Genomic DNA, 24,315 nt, shown 5'->3' on the forward strand with positions numbered 1-24,315 from the left:
ACTTTCTGAAATTTAATTAAGATGACTATCAGAAGTTATTTTGACTTGTAAAAATATTGTTCCTTAAGTAAATTCCTACAGTCAAGACTTCTGGCAGAAATGCACTAAAATACATTATTAAGTGATTTCTTTGGCAATAACAAGCCATAGAAACTGTCTCTTCACTATTGCATGGTTTATTGCAGTTTATTGCAATGGGGTAAGCAAGCTCAAAAAGCAAAACTTCAGAAACTGCATTTTGTGAAATGAATTTCAATAACTTTTTAGTTTTTAATATATTTCATCATTCTTCTTTTAGCTGCTCTATATTTTTCTGAGTATTTGTTGTTCTTTAGATCTTTCTAGCTGAATGTTTTTTCTCCAATTTCCTTTTGAAAACTCTTCTGCTGTAAGAGTAGATGTTATTAAAGATTTATCTTTGTATGATTGCAGCTAGTACTGTTGCCAGATCTCTTCTAATCATATTTGTCTAGAGGGGTTGTAAATAATTTTCAAATGGATTGTCTAATAGCAAATGACAAAAGGGAATTCAACTCAGTTGTAGATGATTGATGGATTTGAGTTATCCCCTGCATTTTAGGCTTTGGATTGTAGCAATGGGGAACCAAGACACACGGACCTCTTTGTCTCCCACATTGGATCTCCATTTGTAGATCTTACTTCATGAGGTTTGTTTATTTTATCTGTAACTGGAGTTACACATATAACAGCTCCCAAATGCTTTACTGTTCTTGGAGGACAGAGTGGCCAGGGTCTCAGTGTGATTCATGGTGGATACAGCTGCAGTTCAAGTGTTGCACAGCTGTGACTGGACTGTATCACATCAGCTTGTGATGCCCTAGTGTCCACTAGAAATGTAGATACATACTTTTGCCTCTCCAATTTATTCTTGATTAGGTGAGCCTTGCTGGGGTGTGGAAGTATTTTGGTTCCACAAGTATATGCTAAGTAGCTGGCATTTTCATTTCTAAGCTACCCCAAAACTTTCTCACTCCGGCTGGCTCATCAGAAGCCTCGCTAAGCCCGCTTGGATGTCTTAGGAGTGCATAGTAGGTCTTTTTCAAGGCCAGGGATCTTGCCTGCCTATCAGAGGTTTAAATTTGGTATGACGTAGCATAATCCACCAAATGCTTTGGCTGTTATATTCCCTGCAAAAATAAAGCAGATTTTGCTGAACTAGACAGCCCCATCGGATCATGTACTTGTGAACTATTTATGATAAAAACATAAGCATGAAATTGTAGCTGCATTTCCAAATTACAGGCTGAGGAATAGTCAAGAGAGTCCTAATCCTTGACTGCTGCTTTTAGGTACTATTGTGATAGAACCAATATAGTGCTGTCTAGAGTTTAACTTGGTCAACTGACAATGCTTTATTAAGCAGGAAAGCTCTGCTTTAAGACTTGTGGAGTGTTTCTGCTGTTTTTTTTCTAAACTGTTTTTAAAGCTTCACAGAATTTAGAATGAATAATTACCATTACAACATCTAATACAGGCTGCTATTTATCACAGTCCATTAAGTGACATGCTGTTAATTTGTTATCGAGCTCAATAACTTGTATTACTGAAGAACATCTCGTACTTGATCAAAGGGCATTTCTTGAAAGGCATCCAGCATTTGTGTGAAGGAGATATGAGAATCTATGATGTCTCTTAATAGTTCATTTAAATAGATGATTCCTGTTGTCATTTAAGGTGAGGATTTACATTCAAAGCATTCATCTAGCCTTGCATGTGTTTTAAACCTTCATCTTGAAAGATACAGTCGAAATTTTTATGCATTCTAAATCATCCTGGTAAAGTCAGTGGTATTAATCTTAAAGTATAACCTTCTGCATTTGCGTAAGACTGTGTGTAAACAGAAATAGAGAGCAACACTCATAACTGTATGTAATCTGGGCTCCTAGGATTGCTGCAAATGGTAAAACTTCATCTCATTAAACTTGAATGCATGTTCATTAATAATTATGAGGACTGAGCCTACCTAAAAAAGACAAAATAGTTCAATGTTCAATGCCTAAACACATCTCCTAACTGCTTTGCTCTGGAGTTCAGTTAGATGTTTTTTCCATCTTTTAATATGAGAAGTTTTGAATTTAAAAGATGTGAAGAAATAAGAAGAACAGATTATACTGTGTTTTAATTATAGAATGATATTTATGTTTGAGAGTATGCATTGCTATGTGCCTCATGAACTGGCTGATTTGTTTTAGGTTTTCAGCGTAGTCTTCTAGATGTTGTGAGCTAACAAACCTGTAAATGGATTAATGTTTTTTAAATAAAAATATTAAATAAATTTTTATATAGGAAAAGATCTACAGAGAAGAGAACAATAGGTTTTGTTGGAAGAAAATTTCAAAACCAATTGCATTTAGAGAAAGTACTTTCCTGGTCTTTAAAATGAGGATCCAAGAAACCAGAAGAAAAGGGTTATTTCTATCATTACCATTCCAGTAATAAGAGAGAGTAAGTTATATGATGTAATAATTTAACTATTTATTTTATTAGAAAAAGATGCTTGGTGAATTTAAAATCAGTGAGGGGAGGCAGTTCTAAAATTATATGAGGAGAAAATATAGATTCATAAATTAGGTTCAAATTATTAATTAAATATTTTTATATACTTGAAAATGGGAAATTTATTTGGAATTACTTAGTTCATGACTGTTGAAGTTCAATACAATATTTTACTACATCAAATCTGAAAGCTGTATTGATTTGATGACACAGATAATATTTAAAAGAGAAAAAATGAGGTTTATGATAACTGAAAGTCAAGTACTGAAGAAAGAAAGTAAAAGAGCTAAAAGATTCATCATCCCTTTCTTGATTAATGCATTTTCCAAAGAGTGAGAACAGACATGAAGTCTTTTTCCTCTGGGCTGCAGAAGAACTTTTGTTCTTTCAGATTTTTTTTTCTTCCCCTGCAGTTTTTATTACTGACCAACACATTGTATGCTATGGGGCACCTTGCTGGGGACAACAAGCTGGGGCCAGCTGTCTCACCCGTGTCCCCTCCCAGCTTCTTGTGCACCCTCAGCCTCCTCGCTGGTGGGATGGGGTGAGAAGTGGAAAAAGAGTCCCTTGCCAGCTCTTACGTGGTAAACACTGAGCTTTTGGTGGCACAACGGATCCTGCTGCAGGCTGATGCCAGGGAGGGTTTGTGCTGAGTTCACGTTCCTTCCTGAAAGTGTGAGCAGATAACACCAACCTGAAGGAGCACAGGCTGAAATGCTTTGTGAAGATATTCTCTATTTTAAAGTACTTGCAGTGGACTGCAGTAAAAAATAGAGTTTATGCAAACTGTGGATACTCAATAAACTTAACATCACATGTTTTGCAACACCTTTTCATGTAGAAGTAACATATTGAGACTATTAAAATAAATGAAGTATTTCATGTTTGCTGAAAAGAACTGAAATTTCTGTGTTCCTAAGATTGATGTATTCTGTTACTTGGATTGGCTTGAATTTCTAACAAGATGCAAATGAGTAAAATTAGCAATTGAACGTATCCTCAGAGGTAAATGCCAGCCCCTTGTGTTCTCTGAACTAGAGCAGCATTTGCCAACAGCTGCTTCTACACGTTAGTGTGTGACTGATAACAAGCTCAATAGAGTGGCTGGGGTTACCAGCATGATCACAGTTTGCATAAATACAATTATGCCCTTTCCAGCTGAGGGCTTGTTTGTGCATCTTTGGCAGAAGTGGTAGAAGAAGTAAGCATGTCGGACTTTGCAGCTGATTGTGTAGATAATGTCTTGGATGGTTTTCAGGACTAATCTAAGTAGGCAGCAGCCCAGAATAATTAAGGTTGGTGAAATTGCCCAGTTGATTATTTTTCATGCTGAGCTTGCTGTTGCTGCTGTATGAGAGGTTAGTGTTTGGTGCAGTGGTTGCTGCTGAAGACAGGGAGAGGATGAGCTGAGTGATCACCTCAGGCTGCAGTGACAGTCATGGCCTGAAGGAAGCAGGAGCAACAAACCTGGCCCTGAATCCTTAGCCCTCATCTTCATCTCCTCTGCCTCCTTCACCCAAAATACGGGACATCACCAGCCTTAAGGATGGGAATAATATGTGTAAAGGTACCACTTTACTTTCACCATTGCAGCAATAGAACAGCTCTTCATGGTTTGTAGGCCTTTAAAAAAAGGTTTTTCTTCCACAGAAAAATTTTTTTCAAAGTTGATGCTACTGACATCTAAAATATCTACAGTCAAAACCAGAAAATGGGTAAATGACTGTAATATTCAAGGGAAATAATGAACGACTCTTTTTCTTTCATATTCCATAACATCCTCAGAAGAAAAAAATCTCTGTTTAAGGGACTCTCACATGTGCAAATTGTTACTGCTGGGGAAAAGGAGAGGTAAAAAAATGAGGTTTTTTGTCTCATTTATATTTGCTAACTTTATTTCTTCAATTTAGGATCATAGTACTCTTGAAAAAACAGAAAAAACAAATAGGAAAACTCCTTTCCCATTGGTGATTTTTTTATTTGGTGCAATAGGTACAGGAATATGTATAAATAAATATATGAAAATATAGTGCTTAAGAATAGGTAGGCTTTAATCTCCAGACTTTCATTTGGGGTTATACTAATTGCTTTGCTTTTCTCTTCCTTTCCTTTTGCTATCAGTCTGGACAATATTGCTAACTATGTCTGAGTGTCTCATACTAGTTGTGATGGTGGTGGCAGCATGAAGTCAATTCAAAAGCTGGGCAGTTTTAGAACTGGTTACATAGAAGTCAAGAAAATGACAGAAAAGGAAATTGAGTGTGGTGCAGGAGAAAATGTAACAGTGATTGTGAGTGTATTCCTGAAGGCTGTTTCAGGTTCACTCAGCCAATGACCTCACAGGTTTCTGGTCTGACCCATGTAGATAATCAGCAAGAAGAGCTGTGGTGAGTAAAGCAGTCTGAAAGCAAAGGTTTTGTCTCCAGGATGACAAGGTGAGAGCTGCAGATCCCTGATGGCCAGTAGTCTCTCCACGTTGCTCTGCAGTAGAGAAATCTAGACTCTGCACTCAGTGAGAGTTTTGCTCCTTTTTCAGGTGCAGCCAAGTTTCAGTTTATATGTTGAGAGAGGCATTATAATTGATTATAAAGCCATCAAATTGTCTGATTCTAGTGTGTTTCCTACATTTAAGTTTTAAATAAATTTTTATTTTAAATGTGTATTTGAAGAGTTTGCATGAAGATCTAGACAATGGGATTATTTTCTGTTGAATTCATCTGGTCAGAATATTTCTGGCTTCCCTGAATTTTGTAGGAAATCTCTCATATGCATCAGAGTGAGGATTTGTGTTTTAATTACAAAAAATTAATCCAGTTAACCTAAGCACCTTCAAGGTAACCTATTTTAAAAAATGCAAATGCTCAGCCGCTTTCATGTAAAGACTAATGCTTGCAGACTAGATTTTTCTGCTAGAAGCCAATAGAAGCTGAACATGATAGTTTGTGTAAGTTTTAAGTGGTCATTTGACTCAGATTTCTTAAAAAATCTTCTCAAGTAAAACAACAGAAAAACTAAAGCTGATGGAAAATTTTAATATCAGGCACAAGCATGAATGAAAAACAATTGTTAAGTAATAAATATTTAAATATCTGACTTTGAAGCAAGTCCACATTTATATGGAGGACCTGTAAATACCTGGAACAAATTCTGCTGGGTATATATTACAAAACTTTAAAAAAGAAATAAAGAAGAAAGTATTTTTCTTGCTTGTGCACTTTCAATAACAGTATTTATATTTTTCTAATTTTTATTTGGAAAAAGCCTTGAGAGACAAACCTGTTTTTCCTGGGAGCCATAATTTTGAATTGAGTAAAGGAAGACAGTTTTTAAAAAGGGCGTGGTAAAACACTGGCACAGGATGCCCAGAGGTGTGGTAGATGGGAATGGGGATCCCTGGAAACTTTCAAGGTGAGGTGGGTTGGGGCTCTGAGCCGCGCAGTTGAAAATATCCCTGCCTATTGCAGTGGGGTTAGACTAGGGGAGTTTTAAAGGTCCCTTGAAATCTAAACTATTCTATGAATCTATAGGATGTTTTTTCTGAGATTTAAGGGTGAAATTTGCTGTACTGGAGTTTGATGAAGAAAATAGACAAATATGTGACAGTGGCCCTGGTGATGCTCTAAATCCTTGTTGCATGCTACCAATATTTTAAAACAATTTTTTTAATATATGAAATTAGTCCGTTATACCAGAGAGATTTATCTGTTAAGGTGCTCATTGCAATATGAATTGCAATATGAATATTTTTTTTATTATTTCAAAAGAAAAAATTTACTAGCATCAGTAAATTCAAGAACAGCCAGAAGAATCCAAAGTTTTAGAAATGTTTCCTAAGCATTAAGTCACTAGAAAATGCAGATTGTATACTATGCAATAATGTAAGGTTGCTATACACTTCACCTGTTTTTACTTACATCTCTGCATTGTTACACAGAACTCACAACTAAAGAAATAGAAAGTAGACACAAAACAGAGAACTTGACACTAACAAAGCATTTGCCATTTCTTATTTGTTTTTTGACTGTCATGATTTATAACAAGAATTGTTTTCATATATCTCACTACGCCTAGTGGTGAGTCCTATTATTATTTGATTTATACGTCAAATTTATAAGTAAATAAAAATACGGGGAACAAATAAACTCTGAAGTTACTTTCTCATTCAATGTAGAAATTCAGAAAAGTAGCAAAGTGTTCATGAATCTTATGAGATTGTATCCTTAGCACAATATATTTGTTTAATATCAGTTGTATTATTTCTTCTTTAGACACAGCTAAAAAAAAGTGTTTTATTTCCTCTGAAAGATGACTTTAAAATTAGCATCTTGGTGAAAAGACCTGCCATCCATTCAAAGAGTCAAATCTCTTCACTAATCTTTTTTTGCTGTGCTCCTTGTAAACACCCCATAGAGCTGGGAGAAGGAGAGGGTTTATTTCTCAATGCCAAACTTCAGAAAAGTTCTGCTTGCAAAGCAAGTTCCAGCTGGAGTTGTACAAGCTTGAAGAGGCTCTTGAGGTACAGGCTGATTTTCCTGTGAAAACAGTGACACTAACTGCCTTTTAAAATTGCAGTATGGGCAGATTTCATCCAGAAATCATCGAGAGTTCAGTATGGAGCTTCACATTTTTAAAGTTCCTTTCAGCTGAGCAATGACTGGAAGTCTTAGTTCTATTTGTGATGTTCATTGGCAACTTTTGCTTTTTCTCTGGGCAAAGGTGACTTTTTGAAGTTCTTGTTTTGAAAGTTAAAATTATATGAGTTTCCACTTATGCCAGCTCCTAAGAAATTATATGCTAGGTGTCTTTTACCCAGCCTCCTATTCAGGCCTTTACAACACTGCAAAGAAAATGGCTAAAAAATACCAGCAATTGAGAGTGGAAATCCAGCATGGCAAGTGCATGTGATACCTAATGTTGGCTTACTGAATGCTCTTCACTAAAGTATGGAACTTGCTTTGGGGAAAGATTTTAATATGTGCACAAAGACGCTTTTTGCTTGTAGTTGAGAAGTATTTCCACTGGTAGGAAAGGGTACAAAAATTGAAATTTCTTTTCAATTTGAAATGTTAATGTGTCCTGGTATCTGTTATCCTGAGTCATAAATAATGAACAAGGCAGAGCAAAGGGCAAAATATGCAAGTCATGAATTCAGAAGTCAGCTGAGAATTTTTCTATTTCCTTTGGAGGCATTTATATTGATTATGATTATCTTTTTCACTAAGTATAATGTTAATGCGTAGTCAAAGCTAGAAATCTAGTGAGCTTGTTTATAACTTACTCCATATTCTCCCAGCAGCAAACAATATGAACAATATGGTAATATGAAATAATCGGAAATAAATTTCCTGGAGTAAGTATTGAAACAGTGTGGTAATATTTTAAAATGTTGACTGTTTATAGTAATGTTGAAGCAGATATAATGCTATCATTTTTCTTTATCAAGTGCATTGTGTTCTCCATAGTGTGCACAATATAGTGCAGATTTTAGAGAAAGTTCTAATGAGAAAGAGGCTGGGGATTTATGTGCATTGTGTGAGGAAGAGCTACATAATAAAAACAATTGATGCAGAACTGATTAACAAAACAGTATTCAACATCTGAAAAATGTGTATTGTTTTACTGTAAGCAGCTCTTTTTAATGGTGAAGTTCTGGAAAAATTCCATTAAATACAGCATTAGCTGCTGTATTTAATTTATAGAAAGACCAAAAATTTGTGAATTTTCACATAAGGCTTTTGTAATAATGCACATTCTGGCATCGTATAACTCATGTGACCCTAGTCACCAAAGGCAAAGTGTTTCAAGATATAAAAATAATTACTCTTGTCAGATGAAAGTGATGTATTAGAATTTTTATAAATTAAAAAATGAGAATTTAGTATATGAAGAAACACATTTTTCCTCTCAATTTAAAAAAAAAAAAAAAAGTGTGTCCACAAATATGTTCAATGTATTTAATGTAGTTTAATTAATGGGCATACTTCTGTTTCAATGATCCTTATTTCTCTAATGTTAGCAGAAAACAAAACAAAAAATCCCCATTAACACTTATTTAAAAGTGCTATATCTATATAAAACAAAGCCAAGTATTTTCCTAAGCCAGAAGAAATAAACTACTCCATAAAGACAATGTGAAAAATGCTGACCAGATTCTTTCTCACATCTGTGTTTGCAATGCAATCTGACAGCATTCTGGGTGATATCAAATATGTACTAAGAACAGTATTTTGATGTTGGTAAATACCACATAATACTTGCTAAGATATAATGAATGTTTTTTAAATATTGAAATTAACAATATCTGAATTAAGTAAAAAAGTAGGTATGTGTACTCCCAAACATCATAGCTGTCACCACATTTATTTATTCTTTTATTTTGTTTATACACAGACTAATTTAATTTATGTTATCTTTATGTGAAATAGGTGAACTAGGTGATTTTTAAATATAATTTCTTTCTCTTTTCCGAATTATCCTATTAGAATGTGATTTAACTCAAAAGCAAACAAGAACTGTAAAGAAGAGCTTTTAAAAAAAGTTACTGGTGTAAAAAATTAAGGTTACTCTTGAAAACTAAATTCACAATGTGAAAAAATAAGATTCTGCATATCAGCCGGATGAATCTAAGCCCTGGGCATTCACCTTTGAGAAGGTATTTGCTCCTTTGTGCACAGAATCAGAGCCCATTTCTCATTGCTTCTTCCTTTTAATGTTGTGTTTCAGAATCATATATGAATTTAAAAATTTAAGTAACTAGATTTCGTGGTCAGCTATACTTTGCTTCCTGAAATGATTGTTACCAATCTCTTTTTGCTTATTACTCCATGGTCCTTTTTCAGCATCTCCCTTTTTATTGTAGGGAATGGATGGTATCTGGAGAAATGAGACACATTTATTCTTTTAATTCTTACTAAAAGAGCCTGGATTATTTTAAGTCTCCAATTTTTTAATGGTCCTTTGCAGAGCACTCATCACAGTAGTATTTGAATGGCTTGCATTCATTCCTTTATAAGTGGAAGAAAGCTTTATTATCTTGGTTTTATGGACTGGAAATCAATGGATCACTGTCAGAACAAAGTTTGCATTCAGATTCCTTGTATTTTGAATTCTTTGCTCATTACTCTTTTGGGAAAAACTGAAGATCCACATTTCAGCTAACTATTTTTATAATTATTAGATTTCAGTCGGGGGTCACTTGCTAAAATTTGAGTTCTGTTCAGGCACAAAGCATTTAAACAAAGCAAAAGATCGATTTTTTTCCTGTATTCAGTTCACTTTCCTCTAACTGCCAGGTTTGCTTTTTTGACTTTCTGTGTGACAGTCTTCTTCTGGGTCTTGTAAAATTTGCAAAAATCAAAATCTTCTAAATTCTTAAACTGTGATACACATTTCACCCTTTTCTATTAGCGCTTATTCATTCCTGTACATTGACTTCATAACGCCTTTTCTGTGTTCAAAGCTTTCCCAAATTTGCTCTTTTTATGATTAATCTCTTCTAGCAGATTAAGTAACTAAGGCATTGTACAAAGCCAGGGCTGGGAACAGGGCCTGAAGTCTCCAATGTGGAATGTCTGCCTTTGTTATACAGTGTTTGAGGAAGAACAATCCGCACCGGTACTTTCTTGTGCTGTCTGCCCCCGAGTTCTCCTGATGGGGGCCTTTAAACCAGGGAAAGAATTGCAGTCTTGACATCCACCATACCCAGTTTGCTGGTTACACAACAGTTCTGAAGTGTTTGTTGCTGGAGTGGACAGTTTCCACAGAAGCTAAAAAGTGCATGAATCTTGCAGAGTCAACTATTTTATTATGCCTGTCTTAGATGAGACAGCTCCCATTCCTCAGTGTATCCAAGCTGTCAAGATGAGGTCAGTGGTCACGTTGGTCTTCTGTTACCCTGTGGATTGGTAACTCATAAGCTGTGCCTTACTGTAAGGTGTCACCTGGAATGCTTCCTTGTCATGTTCAGGGACATGAAGAATCAAGCGTGAAAGCAGCGGCTGCCAGTGAGAAGATTATGGCACTGCACTGGCTCAGGAACTTTCCTCATGGTTTGATACAAGTTGAGACAAGTAGCTGAGTAAAATTGTATCCAAAGTTGTCTCTCTCTAGGATTGCATTCAACCATTTATTTAACTCCCATGTCTGATTACATGATGTTGATTGCATGTGGCAGAGTTTTTGGAAATAAGTACAAAAGATTTTATGATTTGCAAGGGATAGTTAAGTAAAAGGCTTTGAAGGATCCTATTGAAATTTTATTCTTCCTAGGAACAGACAAACTCCTACTAAATTCTTGGTGTGTGCAGTACCTGAAATTAAAGAAAAAGTGCAGTGAGGTTTAATACTTGGAAAAATATGAAGGCCAGGGAATATGATATTTTTTTATTATGAGCTTTTGTTGCTTCTGACTTTACTCCAAGAAATAAAAAATTCCTTATTATACTTTGCTTATACAAGAAAGGATGTTGCAAAAACAAGCAATAAAGAAAGTTACAAGAAACATCTTAATAACACAGTCATTTACGAAATTTAATGTTGGAACCAGAGATCTTCCCATCTTTTTTTTTGCATAAGACCTCATTTGAAATCAACAAAGAAAAAGAAAAGATGCTGAGTTGTAGCAGAGAAACAGATAAAATCTGTAACTGTTTTCATTGAGATGTGTAGTTTGCCGAAGTTGTTATTCCCAAAGCATATCATACTTTCCAGTTCTTTATCAGATTTGACAGAGGGTGATCTAAAAAAAAAAAAAAGAAAAGCAGGAAAAGCAATGTCACCCTAAAAAGTCATTAACTGCTTGTGTTGTGTACAGTGTATAGCTGCGAGCATAGCCGATTCTGCATTTGCAAAATCCTGTGGTATCTCTTTGTTTCAACAAATTCTAGAATGGGAATTACAGATCACAGTCCATTATAAAATGCAAAATAAAAAATGTTAATAGTGTCACTATTTGTATATTTTCAGAATTACCAATCAAAATTTCATTTGAATCTGATTTTATTTTCTTCTGATAGATATGAATAGTCCAAATTTACTTTCATAATAATAAACAGCAACAGAAGAATACTGAGGTTAAAATTTCTATTCTCTGTAAAATATGTAAAATATTATCACACACTTTTTAAAAAATGTCAGATTCAGGTAATACAATAGTCTAATCATAATAAATTTATTATAGCTTATTCATGCTTTGCATTTTTATAAAGCCTTCACTCTGACAAGGACTGCAGTTCTTACAGTACAGCAAAGATGTTCTATGCTATTTTGTCTGTGCTGAGCAGACACAGGCAGGAAAGAAAAGTGTTTTGCTGAGCAGTCTTCCAAGGGACTAATGGGTGCATTTCCAAGTGTTCACTGCCAGATTTAAATCAGGGAATGATCCTTCTGTTGTTTACAAATCAGTTGGCCATATCTGTTAAGGTCATTGTGTTGACACCTGTGCCAGCTGGATCCCACATCTATTTTTTTGACGTCTGAGTCCTGGACAGAGATATCGAGAACGCATAATGAGAAGAGGCAGCTTCTTTAATTTAAAATTAAAAAAAATCCCAAACAATCAACCAAAACTGTTTGCATGTAATTTTCATACTTCTTGCTGTGTTTCCTCACCCAGGACTTTCAGCTTCATACTGCAGAGAGATGAATAAGTAGTTCATGAGTGAAGTGCATAAGTCTTTGGACAGATCATGGAGATGACATGGTGCATTTCCTGTTAGTCTTCTTTAGGCAGGATAGTACAATAGCAGTTTTTCTGAAAATAAAACTGAAGTTGAGAGTCACAAGACAAATGTAAAAAACCTCTCATTTGAAGAGTTGTGTTAATCTGGATAAATTATATTGTCAACTAAGGTGCACACCTAAGGAAATGAGCAACTGAAGCAAGGGAGAGGATGGTTTGAAAATGGCTGTACTACAAGTGTTATTTGTACACAACGCTACCTGAAGTCAATTGGTGCCTTTTTGAAGCACATTGCTTTGTTGTCCTTAATGCATTTGTAACAAGAGTAAGTTACTGACCTCTCTTGGAGCAGTATAGTCTCTGTGTGTACATCACAATTATGCACCTTCTATTCTGTGAATATAGCTCTTCTGCCTGGAGAAGAGAAGGGTGGTCCAGGCTCTGCTACACAATTTGTTTGCTTCTGAAAAACTCTTTTGCTGTGAGCCACACAAGTTACATTGTCTGAAGGACTGCTTTGTGCAATGAGATGTAGGGCCTGGCCAAATTTATGAGGTGGAATTCCCTGATGGTTTTGCAAGCATTAAGTATTGCGGCTTTTTTTTCTCCTCTTATCACAACTTTCCAGAAATTTAAACATGAACAAGTAGAGCATGTGAGGGAATTTTCCTTGAAAAGTAGTGGAAAATACTGACCTTTTACTTAAACTCATTCTGGAAATATTTAGCCTCAGGAGATATATTTTTGGGTAATTGTGATCATACAAAAACAAAAGACTGAGATTAAATCCCTTATGTAATTTTTATTACAGCTTCAGCTACCATGAAGGCTATAATTATGAGTGTAGTTCTTGTTGACTGTGGAAAGCTCCCTGAGCAATGTGCTTCTTTATGTATTCAGTGAAATGAAATAATTACAGAGCTAACATCCACTATTCTTCTGTGGAGACTTCTTCCACTGTTCCACATTCTTCTGAAATAATGAAGACAGTGCAAATTACAATTAAGAAATCTACTTTTTTTCTTTAGGATTCAAAGTTAATTTAAAATGCAAATTACATCTCTGTCTCTCTATTTATTACTTTAACAATCTTAACCTTGTATCTCCACAACGTATTTTTAACCATATTGTTTTTCTTTGAAGAACATTCTTAAGGAAGTTCTGTTCAAAGGAATTTTACATCCAGCATACATGGACATGAGCAGCCTTGGATGGATGTTGGGAAGATGAATTTTTTTTTGTTTGTTTGTTTTAATCATGTAATAAAATTTACTGCTTATTTGGTGAGTAGATTTTTGTAAATTCTTGCCATTTTCTAAGAATGGGTATAATAGAGCTAGGAAAAGGCAGAACTAAAATCCTAGAAAATATTAAAGAAAAATCAAGCCCTATATTTCTCAAGTTTGGCACTAATTGTTTGGAACATTTCACAGTATTTGATGGTATGTCTGTATGTCAGCAGCTCATTTTAAGAGGGTAATTGTAGCATCCTGTTCATTTCATTATGCAGATGGTCCACAAAGAAACAATTCCTTGAATTCAACCCTGACTCCTGGAGAACATGCTCACAGCACCAGAGCTCTCAGGAGACAAAGAATTTTGCATTTAGATCTGCATTTAGATTACATTCAGTAACTAGTGAAAGAGGTCATTAACTGAGGAAACAATGATATTGACTATATTATTTTTTAATTAACTTTTTTAAGTTACACCTTTCTTTCTGTGCACAGAAGATGATTGTGGGGATGGGGGCCTTTACCATAGTATTATGAAATATTACATGTAAATATATTTGTATAGAGACTAAATTAATGCTTCATGACAAGCTAAGTCTTATACCACCCTTACCTTCTGAATATTTAATTTTGCAACCTAGCCTTCCTCTTAATGTAAGGTGCATGGGAGTTTTCCTGCATGTATGTATAAACGTGTATACATGAGCAAAATAACCTTGATGGTGATGAAGTGTCTTAAAAAACAACCACAGTCATTGGTATTTTATTTTTGCACATCTGTTCTTTAAGCTGTAACCCAGGTATAACAGGTCATTGCTCTGAACTAATTTGATTATACAGTATCACACTGTCAAGCCTGTGCACAGAAGGTATGAAACTAAATTGGACAATTCATTATGATTTTTACTTCTGGGATCCACTGGAGTTTCATTTTCAAGTTTTCTGTTCCTCTTTAAAGAGGTAATTAATTTCCTTCAAAGAAAGTGATTTGACAAAAATAACATGTAACCAAACTCTAAAACAATAGGTGTTTTTACATACACCAAATTACTTTCTTCATCATGACTGCTAAAGGGGAGATCAGTAATTAATGATCCAATTACTAGTTTACAAAGGCTTTTATTGCAGTGTCAAGGTGATGTAAAAGCCTCTTGCACTGTTTTTTTTTTTGCTGCCATTACAGCTTACTGAATCAGCAGATGCACTGCATATTTATAGATCATTTATGGCATGTGTGCTGCCAGGGATGGATGATACTTTGGACTTACTTGTTTCTTAAGCTCTTGTTTCTTAAAGAAAATAATTTTAAAAGTAAAGTGAATGTATGTTGTGTCTCCTGCAGTTTAGTATTGAGAAGGTAGCAGGTTAAAAGTTATACTTGTTTAGACAACCATAAAGTCATTTGTACTCCATGTGTGAAGTGTTAGGTCAGGTTTAAAGAAGAAACCCCTGCTATGACTTGTAAAGAAATGCTGTGTTTCTTTGTTACACATAGTTTCAAAAGGTAACATTTACCACAGTAGTTGTACTTCCCTCTTGATTGTTAGGTAGAATTTTGAAATTTGCCAATATCTTTTTGCATAATGTCAACTGAGAATTACAGACAAGAAAATAAATCAGCTTAACTTCTGAATGGTGATTTACTATTCAAATACTAGTTGTTCAAGCATGTAATACAGAGGATTTTTTAAAGGTTATTTTTATTTCTATTCTGAAATGTGCATATCCTTATCAGCGATCAAGACATTTAGAGTGAATTTAGAGTCTTCTCCAGTACCCACTGAGAGAAATTATTGGTAATACTATGCTTAAAAATATTGACCTCTTTTGCATTACACCTTCCCGTCATCTGTCCTTATAGGATAACAACCATGTCTGAGGGTAAAAGTGGAGGGTATCTTCCCATCCCAAACAAAATCTAGTAACTGAACAGAAAAAGGCAGCAAGTATCTGGAACTTAGATATTGGCTTGAATATTTTATAAGACTGTTTCACTTCAAAAATTTAAATGTTTTTGTATTTTAAATTTATTATTGTTGTTGTTGTTGATGAATTCTATTAGATAAATAGATATATTATTTGTATATTGGTTATCTCATACTGAAAATCACAAAATGAGTAATTCTTAATACCACTTTTTGGTAGCAAGATGTCAGTGATCTTGACTGGAAGCAGTGGAAAGAGAGGAAAAAGATGTGATCAATGAAACAACTGGCTGATCTTCAGTCATGATATATGGGTGGCTGCTGGGCTGATGATGGAAATTGATTCTAGATAATGACATGCCTATGATAGGAGCCATGTCTATGTTAGTAATGTCTCCTTTCATTAGGATTAGCTCTACATAGCATTGGGGATAAAAGATAGGAAACTGTTATGAATAAATATGTCTCTTTAAAGCTAAGCTAAGAAGACTTTCCTTCCTGACATGCTCACTGTTTCAGCTTTACTTATGGCTGATAGTTCCCTTGATGAAATTAGTACAGCTGTGTCATGAGTACAACTGACATGTTAAGTCCATGTCCTTATTTGTGAATTTGACAGCATGCCTCATGAAGAATCCATTCCTTTGCTGTCTTTCTTGGTCTCCTGTTGTCTTCACTATGCAAACTTGAAGCTTACTTATTAATTAAGATATAGTGATTCAAAGTAGCTTAGGGTTATTTTCTGTAATAATTAGTGTTGACATCAAAGCAGTAAAGCTTGAAAGTAAATAAGTACACAATATAAGGGAGGTTTTTTGTTTGTTTTTCTCTGTTAGTTTCTTTTTTCTGTTGTTAATAAGTATTAGAAGGAACAATGCAAATGGAGAACATTATTATAGGCTCCCTGTCAACAGATGTCCATTGCTAAAAGGAATTAAAATGCACCTGGTTATACACTGCCTGTCAAAGGTAGAGAGCTTATGTCTGTCCAAATAGAAATAGGGTCACATTTAGGATTCAGTACATACGTATTACGTCCTATGGCCCTGAGACTTGGAGATGCCAGGCAGCCTTGTTGGAGCTACTCTGACAGTCATTTTGGCAAAGTTACAACTTCAGGATGTAGAAAGAGTGTATATCTCTGGAAGGCTGAGTATAGGGTAAGCCAGCACAAAGTGAATTGCGTAAGCAAATATGTCTACTAATGCTAAATAGAGTTTTCCTGAAGCTACTTATTTCTTCAGTTTAACCAAGCCTTCTTTGGTGAGTGTATATAAAATGGTAATAAAAAGAAAAGTCTAATGGAAATAGGTACTGAGAGCACACAAAACCCCAAACCTGTTTCCTAAACTTTGCAGCTGTTTCTCACAAATTTTCATAGTGCTCCAATTATGAACTGTCTTCACTTTCAGGGGGCTATAAGGCTTGTTTCCAACTGGCTTGTCAGGTTTTACTGTTGCCTTCCCATTGGCAGCAAAACAGTTGAATTTGCTTGGACTGGTTTCAAACTCTGAGGAAGGAATTTCTTGTACATTTGCAGTTTGGTTCCCAGTTGTGCAGGAACTCCAACACATCACAGAACCATTGGATCTTCTGTGCTTCCTTAGCAGTTGTTTTCCAAGATGACTCATTTTTCTGATTCAGGATTTCATTGATTCAGGAAATACAGGGTTTTTTCTCACCTTCTAGATACCAGTTAATTCCTCTGTGCATTATATACAAAACTTTCAGGAGACTAGTCTGTGAAAAAGGGTGTGCTCATTGAGAACATGTAAATGAGCTATTTGGTTTTAGTTGGTGAGAACATTATCACAGCATTAAATAACACCAAGCTGTGGAAATGAGGGCCAGATATGGGATTCTTTAATAGGATTAAAAGGTTTTTTTCTCTGCTGCATTGTTTCCTCTTTATATGAGTCCCTCATTCAGGTATTGGCAAGCTGATGTTGCTGATACTTGTTGCAGGCCTGAGATGGTGAAGAACTTGTGATCAACATGTCAGTTGCAGCCCTAAGGTGAAGGGATGGTTATAACATGGTTATGGTTATAACATGCATGGTTAAAACAGACAATCAGGGAAGATGTGTGAGGTCAGCCCATGAACACATATGGGGTCTTTGTGGATGTGAAAAGGGAAGAAAAAGGAAAATAGGCATCTTTTAAAAATAATAATAAAAGAGTAAAAAAATGCTTTTGATTACTTGCTGCTGGGCATGATCCAAAAATACTGTCTTATTGAAACTTTCCAGTGTGTGTTTTCCTTTTTATTATGCCAAAAGAACTTCCTTTTTCAGGCACAGGCTCTAAATTTCGTAACAAAAGAAGGAAGAAGGGAAAAAGTGAAAATGCTACAAGTAGGGTCAAAAGTGTAATTTGGAGTAAACATCTTCCTAAGATAAAATGTTAAAGACAATCAAGCAAGAGAGAAATCCATAGGATATTATGCTGAATTAGTTCTAGTTTTCCCTGATCTTATTAAAGGGGCAGGAAGTATATAACAAAGGTGTGCAAATCTGAAAAAATTGAATCCTAATAAGAAGACAAACTGGCAGTGGTAGACTGTATAGGGACAGTATAAAATTTCTGACTGTTTCTTGTAACTAAAGAGTACCTGTCCATTGACTTGTTGATCCAGAGTGTGAGTCTGTGTACTGGATCATATGATAGAGGTTGTGGTGTGACATATAGGGTCACACTTCAGGTGTCATATGAGAGACATGATTGTAAGTGTATAAGGTCCTCTAGTTTGTGCAGTGAGCTGTGACTAAATGTATTTGCCATATTGATATGCTTTCTTTCAATTTATTCCAAGGAAAGACATTTATCAAAATATATGTGACTAACAGACTGAGCATAATTTTGTTCTAGAAAATGTAACTTTGAAGAAAGTCTTTCCTGCAATTTAAATCCTTGCAGCAAAACATAAATTAAAAAATACTTTCAGTAACTATTCTTCTATTAATAGTGATCCTAAGTCTCAGTTTCAGAAGGAGAGCCAGAATGAAACAGACATGCTGAAACCCTTTCCCCTTTACATTAGATAAGTTTTTACATCAAGAGTAATATCTTTTCTTTTAATCAGTCCTTGTAGTAGTTCAAAGCATGGCTACACAGTTTTTGGGGGTAAACCAGGGTCTTCAATTTTAGTAAGATTTTCCCCCAGACAGTATCCCTTAAATAAAAATAACAGAGGAATTCAGGATATTTCTAAGTTCTCAAAGACTAATCCATGGGGTCCAGAGACATTTTTTTGATAGCAGCATCTCTATTCAATGCTTGTATGCTGTCAGTGTCATCATTCTTTCCACATGGGTATGCACTGTTACCTCCTCCTGCCTCCCCCAGGTTTTCACTCACCCACCTCATGGAATGCAGCACTTTGCTATTCACTAATGAAGATTTATACATTTTTTTTCCTAATTGCTGCATTTCTCTGTACATATTAAAAGTCAAAATGTATTTCATATCCTTTACATACAGAACAGCTTCTCTTTTTTTGCTTTGGTAGGACCAGATCCTTCAGACATTTTCCTAGGTTGTTACAGGTTAAAAGTTGCCAAATCCAGAGGAGTAATTATTTCCTAACAAGAAATGTTGAAATGCATGGTAGGAAGTTTCAAAGCCTACTGTAAGACCTGCAAGAAGGTGCTTCTTTTTGTAATCAGTGCTCAAACTGCATCAGTGACTGTGTTGAAAAATATTTCTGTGCTTTACAATCAACTGTGTGACAGGCAACTTTACATTTGTTCCTGCACCAAAAGCTGGAATGTCCCTGATATGTCCAGAGCTGACAAATTGTTTAAGCACTCATATAATCACCTGCAGGCAATTTCAGCTGTGTAGCTCCCCTTTGGAGTCACCCACTGTGTGGCAGTCTAGATGGATAGTATTGCAAACACAGAAAGTAACCTTCTGGAATGGAAGCTCTTCAATAGCTGTAGCTCACTTTTTACTCTGCTCCAGAGGCCTTCTGGTACAGGGCTGCACTGGGAGTTGTGCAGTTAGGAGAAGGATGAAGACACACAGGATGTGTTCGGCTCACTGTACCCTTATGCTGGAAGTTAGCTTGGAGGGTGAATATACTCACTTAATTGCAAGGTTAAATTGTTCGCAGTTTTGAGTAATGATATATAAGTACCATTATTGGCTCAAGTAGTCAGAAGTATGTGCTCAGTATACACTATGTAATCAGGTAGTCTCCTCAGCCTGAAGAATTTAAAGTTATATGACCTGTCCTTTTTGGCATTGAGATTTGAATTTGAGGACAAGGTTTTGGTTTATTTGGTTCAAAGATTATGTTTTTAATTCACTAAGGGAAACATTTGACAGTTTAGAGAGGTCTTGGTTTAGAAAGGGCCTGGGTTATGCCTATATCCTTTGTGAAGATTTTGGGCACTTCGGAGCATCCAAATTACCCTGTATGAGTAGAATAGCCAATTAAATTGAGTGCTTTATATCTAACCTGTTTGGAAGATTAATGGTTTTGGATTTGACGATGAACTTAAACAACACTCAAAAAAGAGTAAACATGCACCTTGTAGGTTAGCTACAAAATTCTTAATGCTTTATAAAAGATATTCAATTACCATATTTCTGTGTGGCAAACCCATTATAGGAAACAAAAACCTACATAATCAAGCATTAAAATATCAGGGAAACAGAAACTCACCAAAAGTCTTCTAAAATATACTCTGACATTTGAAGTTCCCATTGCTACAGGAAGTTCCCATTGCTGGGGGTTCCTGACCGTGGAAGAAAAAGATCTTTTCCTCTTCCTGTTTGGTTTTGTCTGAGTAAAATAAGCAAAACACACTGAACACCAGTAAGGTTACAAAGGCTTCAGCTTAACCTTGTTTCTACAGAAAGGCTGGGTTACTGATGTATGCACAGCTTTCCATATACACACAGAACTCACTGACATTAATAAGAGCAGACCTCGCATATGTCCTTTTTATATCCAGCTGCACTCCTGAACTCACAAGGCATCTGAATATTGTTATAATGGCATAAGCTAAGTTCGTATAATATAATTAGTAATATATTAGATCTTTTTTCCGTGAATGGTGGTTTTGATACTATAGCTTATGTAATTTATCTGTGAGTGACATTTTCTTCCTGAGTAATTTCTGCTGCATACCCTAAATGTATATATTATCAATAATAAAGTGTTTTCTATTGTGGAAGAGAAATTTCTAAGAGAGCAGCAAATGCATTCTGTGGTACTCAGAGTTAAAACTACAGTGTCTTTGTTACAAAATATCGTGGTTTAACTTTTATTTCTTTACCTTATTTTCTTTTGTTTATTTACTTATAATTTTTTTTCTTGTAGGCAAAAACCTATGTGCCTTACATATATTACTTTTAATTTTACAAGATTTAAAAAATAATTTACCTAGTCAAGATTTTAATATTTATAGAACTTGCACTGAAAAATTTATGTCCAGTGATTTTATCAAGCCATTCATTTTATCTCAAAAAGTTGTAGGTATACTGAGCCATACGTGTCTCTCACAGAAATGTAATACACTACAGGGCTTCCAGACAGCCATCCTTTTATTAACTTGCATAGTATTTATGCCTGTCATTTAGATCACGTAATGCAGTGTTAAGGGCAAAATCTATAAGATCTACAATGGCTTTACAATTTCTAATTTACATGATAATTTTTGGAAACATATAACTACCTATTTTACACAGATAAAACCAAAACAGTGTTTGGATGGAGTTCTTGGTTATTTTAATCTAATTTTCATTTTATAAATGCCAATTAATTAGTAGTTACTGTGGGAAACAAATAAAAAGAAAGTCAGCCTTCTACATCTTGTTTGAAAAGGAGAAGGGAAAATGGTAGAGCAAGAAGAGGGAGTTCTTTGATTAGGTAACAGGCTCAATTTTGCAAGTGTTCTGTGCAGGTTTAGTTCCAGGGATTATCATTTGATGAAGAGTAACTGTTTTTGCAAAATAACCGAATCTAGTCTTGGACACAGACATTTTGTGGATGCACCATACAGTAATACATGGGTTAGAGGACTTGGAATAAGTGGAAACCAGCTACACCAACAGATGAGCCTGGGACCAGTGCTGAAAGGCCCCAGGGAATTTGTAAAACAGGCAATATGTAGGCAGGAACTCTTTCTGTCTTCTGGATATCTCTAAACGTATATTTATGAGTAAGGGCTAGATCTTCATGAGCTCACTGATGATTTCACACAGTACCCCTTGAAACAATGTCTGGAGGCAGAAGTAGCACTGGAAATTCCATTGCAGAAGTACCTTTAGCAAAATGTTACTAGCTTTCAAAAGAGTATTTCTTTCTCCTTTAGCAGGATAGCCACACTTTTATCTGTAATACAGGCAAGATGTTAACATTCATGGCAAAGCAGTTTTGGTAAGAATTTCTGATTTTTAAATGTTATCTTCTTTTCAAGAGTCAAGAAACATAGTTAATAGATTTACAGCTTATTTATTATTTAGAAAATATGAATGAATTAAGGCTTCAAAATAACTTTATGAAGTTACTTTAACACTGTTTTTGTGAAAGAAAAAGCTATTTAATATGCTAACATATTTCTACAATGTGTAAGGGAATAAGTTCAAAGTATCTTTTTGAACCAAAGCCTTTGTATTTTGACTATTTACTTCTTTGAAATGAAAATGAGACGATTTTTTTTTTCCATGTAGCATGTGCAGGTCTCTATATTAGGAGGAAACAAGTGGAAAAAGATTATATTTTTCATTGTACATATACAATATACTAGGTTGGATTGTTGATTTCAAAGGGCTTTTCCAACCTAGTTAATTCTGTGATACCTCTCCAAGGAGACTGTTTTATTTTTCTAAAGCATCTCTTAGTTTCTTGTAGTTTTATAAGGCCATATCTTCACATCCTCTCTGTAAAGTTTTCTAGACAAGTGTTAAGACAGTGCTAAGACTTATTAGTTACATTTCACCACCCTACTGATGTAGTTCCAGAGGAATAGGTTGAGCAATGTTAAAGCAGGGTCTGAAGTAACAGAAATAGAAAAATGTTTTTTGAGGTCTGTATTTAAAAACCCAGAACTACTTTGCTTTAGTTTGGTCAAATTTGATAGAAAATGAAACATTTGTTTCCTGAATATAGTCATGTAAAAATATTATGTAGCATGCAGTAACAAAATACTTTTCACGTAACGTGTAGCAACAATGGTGAGGGGAAAAAAAAGAGAGAAACGTAATAGTGCAGAATGTGTGGGCATAATTTAGTGTTTAAAGTACATACATAAAAGAGAATGTTTTAATAAAATACATGAGTCATTCCCAAATTCTTTGGACAGCAGCATTAATTTAGATCTCTTCTTTAAAACTGTTTCTCAAACTTTTCTTTCTACCACGTCTTCCATGGAGGTTAAATTCTGACTGTATGAAATATTTATATGTTTTATCAAAACCCTACACACTCCCAGTTGTGGGGTACCTGTACTTACTAGAATTTGTCCTTGTATTTAACCAGGAGACAAATCAAAGTTAATATGCTTTTTATTCTAAATATAGTTTCTAGAATTTTTTTTCGTTTAACCTTCCTTAAAACATCATCTAATGCAAAGCGAATATAGAGTGCCAATGTTTTAAGTATTTTATTGACGTGATTAGAAAAAATATTAATTTGTGTTAGAGAAGCAAAGAAATAAGTTCCTTAAGACATTCTGTATTTAAATGCTTTCCCTTCTGGATATTCTGTTAGAAATACATTTTGCCTTTTCATTTAATTTACTGTAAATAATTTTGTAGGGACGGTTAATAAACCTGGCGCAATGATGTTTTACACTGTACGTAATTTTATGCAAATATAGACACACACAAATGTATCTCCTTCCTCACTGTTTTTCATATTCCATATACTCTGTTGTTGGAGCCTGAACTTTTTCTTGGAAGCCCTTTGCAAGTCCTGCTGGCAGAGGTTATGAATCAGATAGGATAATCAGAAGTCTTTACAATTTTACTGTATCTTTGTTTGTCCTTTCTTTCACCTTTCCTTTTCTGCACTATCTTGTCTGTCTGATTCTCACAGGAGACATGGATTACAACTGGTTGGACCATACGTCTTGGCATAGCAGTGAGGCATCCCCAATGTCTTTGGTGAGACATGTGGAGCCTTACCACTTAGTTTCCTTTATCATTTTACATTTCCTTGGTTTTATTTACACCTTTGCATGTTTTCTTTTTTGTATCCTTTTTTTATCCCACACCTATAGGGGACAGTCAAAGGGGAAAAAGAAAAACTAGTGAGCAGGCAGTTTTGTCGGATTCTAACACCTTATCCGAGAGGCAAAAGAAAATGGTGTGCTTTGGTGGCCACTCTTTGGAAGAGGACTTGGAATGGTCTGAGCCTCAGATAAAAGACTCTGGGGTAGATACGTGTAGTAGCACAACTCTAAACGAGGAACATAGCCATAGTGAGAAGGTACTGAGATTATGGAGCCTGCATTTTAACCTGCTCATTTGGTCTTTGTTTGCTCTCTGTCACTCATTAAAATAATGCATAAAATAAAAGATAGGGTCTTTCTAGAGACAATATAGCATTTCTTAAGGTGCAGAAAAGAAAAACAAATGAAAAGTCTTTGCATGCTTGCAGCTTTTACTGTTTGGCAGCATAAGAAAAAAAATTGAGAGGCATAAAGGAATGTTCTTATGGTTGCAAATCAGCATATCATGATATTACCTTAAAGAATAAAGTAATTAACAATAAGGATTCTACCAATTGGCTTATTTGATTTACTATTTCCAAACTCCTGGGGCTGAAATTAAATTAATAGTTCAAACCCCAGGTGAAAAAGGGAGAAAATTGGGTCTCTCTGCACAGAAAAGTTGTTTTTCTTTTTTCCCTTTCACTGTCATGGTTGTTCATTTGTTTTGTTGCCATGCAATTTTGTGCAGTACTGTGCAGAATTAAAGGCTTTGCCATCTGCTTTGGTATTTTTTA

At 35.1% G+C, this 24,315-nt stretch overlaps 1 protein-coding gene across 49 annotated transcripts in view; it reads left to right on the forward strand.

Moving 5' to 3' along the window:
• Positions 1-24,315, forward strand: part of RIMS2 (regulating synaptic membrane exocytosis 2) — a 456,084-nt gene that overhangs the window by 212,585 nt on the left and 219,184 nt on the right. For 26 of the 49 annotated variants that reach the window (XM_048329132.1, XM_048329133.1, XM_048329166.1 and 23 more), the window contains one exon: positions 23,404-23,471. In XM_048329132.1, coding sequence (XP_048185089.1) covers positions 23,404-23,471 — 68 coding nt within the window. Of the gene's footprint in view, positions 1-13,838; positions 13,844-23,403; positions 23,472-23,587; positions 23,797-24,315 lie in introns of those variants that run through there. The other 23 variants (XM_048329128.1, XM_048329129.1, XM_048329131.1 and 20 more) reach the window with 3 other exon arrangements.

Source organism: Corvus hawaiiensis, chromosome 26 (assembly GCF_020740725.1).
Source record: "Corvus hawaiiensis isolate bCorHaw1 chromosome 26, bCorHaw1.pri.cur, whole genome shotgun sequence".
Classification (NCBI taxonomy): Eukaryota; Metazoa; Chordata; class Aves; order Passeriformes; family Corvidae; genus Corvus; species Corvus hawaiiensis.